The sequence below is a fragment of the Anomaloglossus baeobatrachus genome, chromosome 2 (assembly GCF_048569485.1).
Source record: "Anomaloglossus baeobatrachus isolate aAnoBae1 chromosome 2, aAnoBae1.hap1, whole genome shotgun sequence".
NCBI classification, from domain to species: Eukaryota; Metazoa; Chordata; class Amphibia; order Anura; family Aromobatidae; genus Anomaloglossus; species Anomaloglossus baeobatrachus.
The window spans coordinates 113990614-114002921 of NC_134354.1; the positions used below are offsets into that span (position 1 = coordinate 113990614).

The following is a 12308-nucleotide window of genomic DNA, read 5'->3' on the forward strand; positions in this document are numbered from 1 at the left end:
CTGCTCTCTGCCAGTCATTGCACTGGCTACCCATATATTACAGGAACCAATTCAAATTGCTTGTTCTCACCCACAAAGCTCTCCACAGTGCGGCACCCCCCTAAATCTCCACCCTCCTCTGTCTATCACCCTACCCATTCTCTGCGCTCCACAAATGACTTTCGACTAACATCCATACTAATCCGATCCTCCCACTCCCAGCTCCAAGACTTCTCCTGAGCTGCACCAATCCTCTGGAATGCTCTACCCCAAGAAACTAGGACAAAGCACAACTTACTCAGCTTCAGACACTCCCTAAAATCAAATCATTACCTAATCGAATTTAATTCAGAGTCCCACCACTACTTCTCAGAACAAACCTCTCCGTCAAACTCCACCGCACCCAAAAGCATCACTGAGATTGGCTGACGATTGGTTCATGCAGCCTTTGCCTATCCCCATTTATTTGAGATGGCTGGATTGTCATGGTAAATAAGAACCTGTACCCTGTCCCCCCCACCTCATTGTAGATGTAAGCTCTCATGAGCAGGGTTGTCTTTTTTGCTCTAATTATTTTATTTTCTATAAAAGTTACTTGCTTGTATATGAACCTCCTGAATTGTTGAATTGTAAAGCGCTGCGGAATATGTTGCCGCTATAGAAATAAAGATTATTATTATTATTATCCTTTCTAGTATTTCCCGTTGCTTACATATTGCACATGGCTGTGACCAGTCAAACTCACAATCTCATAATCTCATTTCCCCATCACAGACCTCTTATGAGGAATTGCATTGTCAGCAATTCGCCAATTATCATACATCCACCATCACATTGAAACAGACCCTCTACAATTTTCTGACTACACTATACATTGCACAAATGCAGATGACAGAATCTCACCATACAAATGGATGCAAGCGAATAGCTCAGCTCCCAATTCAATGTATAGTTCTGTTTCTGAACTGGCATTCATTATCCCCCAGGCTGTCATTGATGTGGGATTCATTGGGAGAGTAGTTCTGCATGTGCCACCATATCTTCCACAGAATAAAATTGGAGTGTGGAGATCTGTACATTAGGCTGGGTTCACATTAGCATTCACAGACCTGACTTCCCATTACAGAAGAACAGAACGCATGAGGGAAACAAATCTGTTACATGACGGACACAAGGAGCAACATACAGACCACATTGATTGAAACAGTGCTTGGCTATGTGCCCACGTTGTGTTCTATTACGCAGCGTGTAAGTCACTGCGCGTCTGTGTCTGTGCGTCTCAGAACGCAGCCAAAAAGCTGTGTTCTGAGACGCATTGTAGCTGCAGAATTCCTGCAGAATTCATGCGTTCTGGATGCTTGCTCTGCCATGGGAAAAGCATCCAGAATGCACATTTTTGTCAGTGCGGTCCCACTCGGCTCTGCTGCATCACCATAGACTTGCAGCAGAGCCGAGTGGGACCGCACTGTCAAAAAGAGCATGGTTGGCTGCGAGACAGTGCCACGCTATCAGAATGAACTCAAATGAACTTCACCCGACTTCATTGTGATCGTGCGGCTCTGTGCGTGTGCCACGGCTTGATTTGCGATCACAGGTGAAGGACTCCCCGGTGACCGCAAATCCCCTGAGTGACTGCAGTGAGCCGCACGATCACCGGTGCCGTCACTCAGGTTACCCGCGGCCAGCTTGAGTCCTCCACCCGAGACCTGTGGGCGCGGGTAACCCGAGGGACGTCTCCGCTGACAGTGCGACTCACATCAGTTTCTGCGTGGAGCTGACAGGAGCGGCGTTAATCTATGGACGCTCCTGTCAGCTTGATGTAGCAGAGCTGGATGCGTCGCGGGACCTCGTGTGGATTACACCGGACCTGGAGGGGTGTTTGGGGATTTTAATAAAGTGGTGAAAGAGGGTGATTTTTTGTCTTTTATTTCAAATAAAGGATTTTTTTGGGTGTATGTGTTTATTTACATTCACTTACAGGTTAATCATTGGGGGTGTAGATGCCTGCAATGATTAACGTAGGACTTAGTGACAGCTATGGACTGCCATTAACTCCTTATTACCCAGATTGCCACCGCACCAGGGCAATTCTGGATGAGCCAGGTAGAGTCCCAGGACTGTCACATCTAATCGATGCGGCAATTCCGGGCGACTGCCTGCTGACATTTTTAGGCTGGGGGCTCCCGATAACGTGGGGTTCCCATCCTGAGAATACCAGCCTTCACCCGTGTGGCTTTATCTTGGCTGGTATCAAAATTGGAGGGGACCGCATGCCGTTTTTTTGTGTTTTTTCTGTGATTGGTTGCAGTGAGACAGCTGTTAGTCAGCATGGGGGCGTGTCTGACTGCAACCAGTCATAGGCGCCGGTGGGCGAGGAAAGCAGTGAATACGAGATAGAATAATGAGTGGCCGGCATTTTCAAAAGCTGGAGAAGCCGCCGCAGTGTGATAGCCGTGCAGCGCCGTGCCGGTGTTCGGTCAGTGATCGGTGAGTATGAGAGAGGGGGGAGAGAGACCGACCGACAGGGAGACAGAGAGACTGACAGACAGACAGAGAGAGAGACCAACATTGCAACCAAAACGCACAAAAGAAGTGACATGTTGCTTTTTAGAACGCAGCGTCTTGGCAGCAGCCGAAACGCTGCGTTCTAAAACGCAACGTGGGATGGACTTTGCACAATCTTCATAGATTGTGCTGGGGACGCAGGACGCATGCAGTTATGTTGCAGTGCAATACGCAGTGTAACTGCATGCAAATACGCAATGTGGGCACATAGCCTTTGTTTGGTTTCTTTTATAGTTTGACTGTCATCTTCACAATGAAGATATCAGAGGTCTTAATTAAGTGTGAACCTAGCCCTAACAGGTTCTTGTACCGTCTGCCTGGAACCACAGTCTTAGGATGGCTGTCATGGACAGGCTAGAGGCTAGCTACCCACTAAGCAGGATCCCGAGAACCCCAAAACCCTTTAACCCCTATACATGGATTTGGAATTACTACAGGGCTACCTGTGGAAGGCTGCATTCCCAAGAAGAGTAGTCGTCAGGCAGTGTCAAACCAGGAGATACAGAAAAGGGACAAAATCAATAGACAAGAGTGTGGTCAGGAAATCAGCCTGAGGTTAAAACCGGAGATGGTCGCGAGGTACAAAAACAGCAATCAGGAGAGTAGTCAGAGAGCAGGCAGGGGTCAAAACACAGGGATCAATATACAGAGCAGGGCAAGAACCAAAAACAAGTAGGATAAACAAGACTGTATATTTGGCGGTGACCAGCAGACAGGAGGAGGAATAAGAAGGGTATAGTGTCTTGCCATTTGTCTGTGGCTGAAAAATGGTAAATTCAGCTGGAAGGCACACGCCACCACAGTCAGCCAGTGCTACTGCAGGTCACAGGGAAACCAAGCATAATGGATGGGCAGACCCTGCACCCACTAGAGATACTGGTACTGACTCCTCCCCTATCACCAGCACCGCCCACGGCGGGAATATGTCGGTGCCTGGTGACCGAAGCAAAAGTCGCAGGAGCGGCCTCTGGTGGAGACGTGACAGTTGTCCATGCTGCTGATGCAAACAAGTAAACAATTTCCTCACACATATACAGTTGCCTTGAAAAAGTATTCATACCCCATGAACGTTTCCAGATAACTTTACATTACACCTGGAAACTTAACTGTATTTTATTGGGATTTTATGTGATTTAAAAAAAAAAACAAAAAAAAAACCAAAGAAGCAAGTATTTGTGACGTGTAAAGGAAATGATATATGGTTTTGTAAATATTTTACAAATATGAATCTGAAAATTGTGACATGCATTTGTATTCAGCGCCACTTAGTGAATACTTTGTAGGACCACCTTATGCTACAATTACTGCTGCAAATTTTTCAGGTTATGTTTCTACCAAATTTGCACATCTGGAGGCTGAAGTTTTTGAACATTCTTCTTGTAAACTAGCTCAGTGAGATTGGATGGAGACATCTGTGAACAGCAATTTTCAAGTCTTGTCACAGATACTCAGTGAGATTTAGGTCTGGACTGTGATTGGACCATTTACACACATGAATATGCTTTGTTCTAAACCATCCATTGTAGCACTGGCTGTATGTTTAGGGTTATTATCCTGCTGGAAGGTGAACCTACTCCCCAGTCTCAAGTCTTTTGCAGCCTCTAACAGGTTCTCCAGGATTGCAATGTATTTAGCTCCATCCATCTTCCCATCAACAATGACACTGTTTCTGCTGAAAACATTCCCACAGCATAATGCTGCCACCACTATGTTTGATTATGGGAATGGTGTTTTCAGGGTGATGTGCAGTGCTAGCTTTCAAATACTACTTTGTCCTCATCTGACCAGAGCTCCTTCTTCCATATGCCACCTGTGTCCCCTACATGCCTTTTTGCAAACAGAAAATGAGACTTCTTATGTCTTGCTTTTAAAAATGGCTTTCTTATTGCCTTGCATAAAGGACAGATTTGTGGAGTATACGATTAATAGTTGTCCTATGAAAAGATTCTCCCACCTGAGCAGTGGATCTCTGCAGCTCCTCCGGAGTAACCATTGGCCTCTTGGTTGCTTCTCTAATTAGTACTTTGCTTTAATTGGACATTGATGTCTTGGTAGATTCGCAATTGTGCCATACTCATTCCATTGTATGATGGGTTAAACAGTGCTCCATGAGATGTTCAGAGCTTGGCTATTTTTTTTATATCCTAACCCTGATTTAGTCTTCTCCCCAGCTTTATCCCTGACCTGTCTGATGTGTTCTTTGGTTTTCATGATAATATTTGATCTCTAAAATGACCTCAAACAAACCTCTGAAGCCTTCACAGGACAGCTGTAGTTATACAAAGAATAAATGACAAAACAGGTGGACTCAATTTACTAATAAAATGATTTCTGGAAATGACTGGTCACTTTTTTATGTAGTATTATCAGACTGAAAATAAATGCACATCACAATTTTCAGATTCGGAATTTTTAAATATGAAGACAATCTTGTATCATTCCCTTTACACTTCACAAATACTTGCTAATTAGTGTTGGTATATCATATAAAATCCCAATAAAATACATTTTAGTTTGTGGGTGTAACATGAAAAATGTGAAAAAGTTCATGGGGTATGAATACTCTTCAAGGCACTGTATAAGCACTCATAAAATATTTTAATTTGTAATTCAGCAGGGGCTGCAACTAAATAGTGCTCAAATCCTCAAATCAGTGCTAAAATCCTATGTACAAGATTAAACTCGGAATGGCCCATGGAAGAACAGGTCTATCCACCCGGTGGGCCCTTGTGTATGAGTGGACTCATCCTCCTATAAGAGCAGTACTTAGCGTAATACACTTGACTATGTACAAAGGCAGATTAATTTAATAAATTACTTTGTTTATTATTATATAAATATGTGAAGGAGGGTAATGTATTATTTGCATGTAGCTGACCAGTCGATATTACTGGTGGGCTCTTGGCACCCCAGGCCAACATTGTACATGATACATCATTTAATATCAAAAATTTAAAAACTTTGTGAAATCATTTTTTCAAAAAGGAGCAAACAATCCTAAGTATTCAATATAATCTTTATTCAATATATAAAATCACACAAACATAAAAAGATGTATACAGCAACAGAACAGACTAGCAGCATGATATGATTGCACGTATACCCTATCCACTATGCAAAGTGACCAGTGCTGTGCAAAAATGCAAGTTGTAATTAATTTCCCATCTAATGCCAATACATCGGACTTTATACCTAAACCACTTTCCAACCTGGAATAACTAGTAGGAAGCCCATAAATCTGGCAACATTAAAGATCAATAATTACTGCACAGAAAAAATATATGTTAAGGTCACTGCATTAAGTGAAGATCTGAATATTGTGCCATATAACCCAGTTGCAAATGAATGGTGGATTCGTTACCCAATTGCATCCGTAGATGGCGCTGGAGTCCAGCTTATAAGTGGGACTGATACAAAAAAGTACTTAGCATATAGATAAGTCAGGTGGCAACTGCAAACAGCTCCCGAACGGGAAAAAGTATCATGCTTAGCAGACGCCAAACTGACAGAGTGTGGGTACGATATCAACCATTCAAAAGCACAAACTTACCTGGGTATATTGTAGTAAGAAGCCGCCAATCTCTTACCCCGACGTACGTTTCGCTACCCGCTTCATGCCCCCTGTTGAAGCGGGTAGCAAAACGTACGTCGGGGTAAGAGATTGGCGGCTTCTTACTACATTATACCCAGGTAAGTTTGTGCTTTTGAATGGTTGATATCGTACCCACACTCTGTCAGTTTGGCGTCTGCTAAGCATGATACTTTTTCCCGTTCGGGAGCTGTTTGCAGTTGCCAGCTGACTTATCTATATGCTAAGTACTTTTTTGTATCAGTCCCGCTTATAAGCTGGACTCCAGCGCCATCTACGGATGCAATTGGGTAACGAATCCACCATTCATTTGCAACTGGGTTATATGGCACAATATTCAGATCTTCACTTAATGCAGTGACCTTAACATATATTTTTTCTGTGCAGTAATTATTGATCTTTAATGTTGCCAGATTTATGGGCTTCCTACTAGTTATTCCAGGTTGGAAAGTGGTTTAGGTATAAAGTCCGATGTATTGGCATTAGATGAGAAATTAATTACAACTTGCATTTTTGCACAGCACTAGTCACTTTGCATAGTGGATAGGGTATACGTGCAATCATATCATGCTGCTAGTCTGTTCTGTTGCTGTATACATCTTTTTATGTTTGTGTGATTTTATATATTGAATAAAGATTATATTGAATACTTAGGATTGTTTGCTCCTTTTTGAAAAAATGATTTCACAAAGTTTTTTCAATTTTTGATATTACTGTAAAATGGGAGTGTCCATATATATAAAGACCGCTTTTGTGTTAATGATACATCATTTGCAGAGATTAGTAAACTCCAATTGGGATTACCGTATACCTCTCCCAGAAATAGTGTGTAAATGCTGAATGAAACAACGACATAAGGAATATTACATTTCCAGGAGTAAAATTCCCAAATGGTAGAATTCTATTTTAATACAAAACATGACCTTGTACTGTCTGCAATTCTACTACCTGATATCACCTGAGTGATGAGAGAAGATGTTTATCAGTCATGTCTCATTAAACCGGTAGCTTTAAATGCAATAAGTGTAAACTGAGCCTGAGCAAAGGTGATTTGCCAGGCAGATCTTTATAAGATTTAAAGGGAACCTGTCAGGTGCAATATGCACCTAGAACCACGAGCAGTTCTGGGTGTATATTGCTAATCCCTGCCTAACTGTCCCTGTATCTAATAGCATAGATAAAGAGATCTTTAGAAACAGTATGTCTAAAGATCCTTTATGATATGCTAATGAGCGCAGGGACTAGTCGCAAGTGCGTTATATCCTGCCCTCATTCTGCCCTCTTAGCATGTTGGCACGCCCACAGGGGCAGGCTAATATCCTATTCAATGCAGCGGTGTCGTGTCGCGCATACCTGTGTCTGTTGCCACTTCTTGAGAACGCCAGTCTTAGGGTCAGTGCACAAGATCAGATGTCCTCGCACTTCCGATCATGTGCACTATGAAGCTGGGTGTACGCATCCCGGCTTCAAAAAGGTCTAGTGCGCACAACCGGAAGTGCAGTGCATTCTGATCATGTGTATTAACTCTAAACCCGGTGTTCTGAAGTGGTGACAACCAACACAGGTATGCACGTGACCGCTGATAACGCAGTTAAAGCATCAGCTACAGGATGGGGCCCAGGATGAAGACATATATACCAGTATGGGGCCAGGATGAATTACATGTATACCAGGATGGGGACATATATACCAGGATGGAGACATATATACCAATACCAGACTTGACCCAGGATGAGGATGTATATTCCAGGATGGGTGACATATATACCAGGATGGGGGACATATATGTCAGGATGGGGACCTATATACCAGGAAGAGGACATATCTATATTCAGGAAGGGGACATATATACCAGGATTGGCCCATAATGAGGGACATATATAAAAGGATGGGAGACATATATATCAGAATGGGAATATACATATACCAGTATAGGGACATATTTACCAGGAAGTGGCACATGATGGAGCATATTAGTACAGGATGGGGGACATTACTACATAATGAAGAGAGAGGGGCAATCCATATGTCTTTGTTGGATGTAGAATGCTACAAGGGTCCATACATCTGACCAACATGTGGGGTGGATGCTCCAGGTTTACATTTTGCACGAGACCCTTTGGACTCTAGTTACACTACTGACCATCGCAGGAGTTCACCTCTAGCTTGTTGGCCTCAGAGTTGAAGTGGAGGTCTGTGCTGTTACTCATCCAAACATACACCAAACCATCTGGCCTATCATCTCATCTCAACGATTGAAAAATTTGTCTTCAGATATTTCTTGGCCCAATATAGATGTTTCAACATGTGTGTCTTGTTCAGCGGTGGTTGTGGTGGTTGGTTTCAGCCTTCCTTACTTTGGTCATGTCTCTGAACACCTTGTATTTCTTTTTCTTACTGCATCTAAAAATAACGTAGAGACTGCCTTAGTTTCCAAGGACCCTGCAGTTATGTTCTTCTTTTTCTTTCATTCCATAAGGATAATCCCATTTTATCGAGTGAAAGCAACGCCAACCTGAGAGGTACTAAGCGGCTCAGCAAAAGCAATATTGACATATCAGGAGTTTTGGACATTGCAGAACCCAGGCCGCCTTTACTGAGGAAACAGAGCGATTCTTCCACCTATGACTGTGATACCATAACACAACACCATGCGTTCCTGTCTAGGTAAATACACATTTCTACTGAAGAGTCTATAGGCTGTTACTGCATAGCACAACTGTTTTTTGAATGGAGATGTGTTTATAGCAGATCTTTGTACTTTGTGTGTTTTCTAATATATTAATATTATTGCTATTGTTTCGTTACAAGTAGGATTGATACTCACGTAGCCTGCACGGCTGGAGGGAAATCCTCCTGCATGGTTATTGGTCCTTTTTTACATGAGTAGTGGCAGAACTATTGCCCTTGCGGTGGGCAATTAATTTTCCTGAGGGGCCACATGAGAGACCGTGACTGTTCTGGAGGGTCAAACCAATAGGCTAAAATAAATTTTGCTTAATATTAACATAGTTACATTTAAAATTATTATTTAATGTTAATATTATCAATTAATATTGAACATAATTTAGTAATCTTACATTACATTATGCTCTATATTGTATGAGCCCATACACAGCACCCCTAGATACAGTATGAGCCCCCACATAGCTTCCTATATACTGTATGAGACTCCCACCTAACCTTTTATATACAGTATGATCCCTCACTCAGCCTCTCGATGTACAATATGAGTCCCCACATAGCCCCTTGTGTACTGTATGAGCCACCACATAGATTTCTAAATACAGTTTGACCCCCACATAGCCTCCTATGTACAGTATGAGCCCCCATATAGCCCCCTATATACAGTATGAGCCCCCTCATAGCCCTCCTAAATACAGTGTAAGGCCCAAATAACATCTTTAATACAGCATAAGCCCCCACATAACCACGTAAATACAGTATGTGACCCCAAATAACCTCCTACATACCATATGAGTCACAAAGCTCGCTGTATATAGTATGAGCCGTCGCACAGCCCCCTATAAACAGTATGAGCTCCAACATAGCCCCTTAAATACAGTATAAACCCCACACGGCCTCCCATGTACAGTATGAGCCCCCACAGCCTCCTATAAACATGCTAACATCTCAGACACATATAAAAAAAACACCACACATATACTCACCTCACTTTCGTTCTCCCGGTGCTCTGTAGCTTGTCTCCAGTGCATTGACTCTCCGTACATCACATGAGATGAAGTGACATCATTGCATCTGCTGTCTCACATGCTGGAGGGATGCAGATAGCAGTGACAGGGCATGGTGTTGCCTTTTAGCCACTGTTTTCAGCCCTTCGTCTGTCTCCGTCCCAAGGCCAGACTGGAACAATCAGAGAGCCAGTGGCCCACGGGACGCACTTTTCCAAGCTATGCTATAGAAGGTTTTTAATGAGCAGTCACACCAGAATTCTGGTGCTTAACAGTGGCCAAAGACCGCTGTGCTTCATAGGATGCCACCAGCATTATAAATGTTATATGGTAGGCAATAGGCCCTGTTACAAATTTTTCTTTGAGGCTTAGGAGATTGAAGTTACTCCTCTGACTACTTGTGTTCTGTAGATGGACTACCACCCAAGGCTATATTGTCGTATATCACAATGGCTTCTATAAGAGGAGTGTGTCGCCCTGGGCAAGCCAGGGGACACAGGTCACACACCACCACACCCCACACTCCAGGTAGGCACATCACAGCTAACCACAAATCCTTGTTGCCTTCCTCCAGAGGTTGATGATGCACACCAGGGGGTGGGCCAGGCGGTTGGCTCCGCCCACCGAGGAGCTCACAACACTGGAGGCAGGAAGTAACCAGGCAGATAGAGAGAGATGAGTCCAGGAGGAGGAAGTGGAAGGAGTAACAGCAGAGTAGCCCAGGCAGGGCAAGTGGAGGAGTTAAGAGAGTGAAAGTGAAAGTAGTAAAGGAGGAAAAAGCAAGTGAAGTGACAGAAGAGAAAGACAGCCTGAAGGGTCCAGCTTTGTGAGGGCCAGAACAGCAAGGTCAGCAACGGCGGTGACTGTCTGGAGGGGGACCGTTTGGAAGTTCCTGGAAGGACCCATTTGGCTGTGTGCCCGGTGGTCTGGAGCAGTGTTCCGAAGGACAGTCAGCACCAGGGCAGGGGCCTCTCGGACCCCGGCAAGGCTAGGAGTCGCCAGATTTGCCAAATCCGTCAGTGACGGGGACGCAGATCCCCCAACAACCAAGTCCCGATTGAAGGCAACAGCCCAACCCGTATTGGAGAGACACCGCCACCGCCACGGCACCAGTTTCTCAGGGCCAGCGCCTGCGGGCAAAGTGTAGAGCTCCTCCGGCCCAGATTGTAGCCGGGGAGCGGGTAACCGGAGGGAATCCACCGCTACCATCAGTCAACACAGGTGCAAGGAAGAGGGACATCACCGTCACCTACCGGGAGTGCAGGTGCAGCCGTCTGTGGGACCGTCCTACCAGCCGTTGGTTTACCGTACAAACTGTGTCCGTGTGTCAGGCTGAGTGAGTACCATAGTGCCGCAAGGCACAGCGCTGCCCCGCGTCCCTGCGCCCTCCAGGCCCTGCACTTCACATCTCATCACCGGGCCCCGGGATCACCAACCCCTACCCACGGAGGGGCAACACAACACCTGGCTGCTCCGCATCACCATCCCCGGGACCCCCATACTGAGCAGCGGTGGTGCAATCACCACAACCGTGGGTGGCGTCACGAACTATAACAATCCCCACACCCAACAAACACCCCTTTCACTCACGGGCGAGGAGTGTCGCTCGAGAAACCCCGGGATCCGGCCCACAGCTCGAGCCACCAGGAGCAGCTGCCGGACCCGAGCAGAAGGGGTGAGCGCGGTGTGCTGACACCCTCCTCCCCGCCCGCGACAGGAGCAAAGAAGAATTAAAAGTTCTCAAAGCTCAACTTGATTTCTATTTCAATTTATACCAATGATTTTACATAATGCTGCTAATATAATAGAATATCTAATGGATTTGTACCAGAATATTTAAAGGATTTCTACCAAAGTAAAAAGTTTTCCCCTATTAATGTGATAAAACGTTACTTATTGATTGCTGAGGGTCAGGCCATTGGAACCTTTAGTGATCCTTCTGAAGATCCAGTCTGAATGGAGTGGAGGTGTACCTCCATTCACTGTCTACGGAACAATTGTGTAACAGAGAAGCGCATTACCTGACTATCTCCAGCATTGCCGTGGAACACATGCTTAAGCTTTCCTTCATCGAGAGCTTGAAATCTTCTATGCATCACTGGGACCATCAGTAATCGATAAAGTGACCTCCTATCCTATGGTTAATTGATAAATTATTAATTTAGTACATACCCTTCATGCAGCCCCAAATTGAAGCTCCACTTGTGGTTCCCAGTTGACCCTGACACTGCCCCTTGAATTATCACTGGAACATTTTTTTATTACCTTGATTTTCCTTTTTTTTCTAAGCATCCATTCAAGTGTCCTAAAAGATGACATGGACTTTCCCAGAACTGGGAGCTCCAATCTTTGTGAAGAAAACCTGGGCCGTTTCGACTTTGAGGTGTCAGACTTTTTCCTGTTTGGTTCTCCACTGGGCCTGGTTTTGGCCATGAGAAGGACAGTACTGCCTGGACTGGATGGTAAGAATGATTTGTCACATT

General features: G+C 44.5%; 1 protein-coding gene across 1 annotated transcript in view; it reads left to right on the forward strand.

Moving 5' to 3' along the window:
• PITPNM3 (PITPNM family member 3) overlaps window positions 1–12308 on the forward strand; it is a 729687-nt gene that overhangs the window by 611317 nt on the left and 106062 nt on the right. Inside the window, exons 8-9 of the mRNA XM_075333206.1 lie at window positions 8613–8800; window positions 12115–12287. Of these exons, the coding sequence (XP_075189321.1) occupies window positions 8613–8800; window positions 12115–12287 (361 nt within the window). The remainder of the gene's footprint in view (window positions 1–8612; window positions 8801–12114; window positions 12288–12308) is intronic.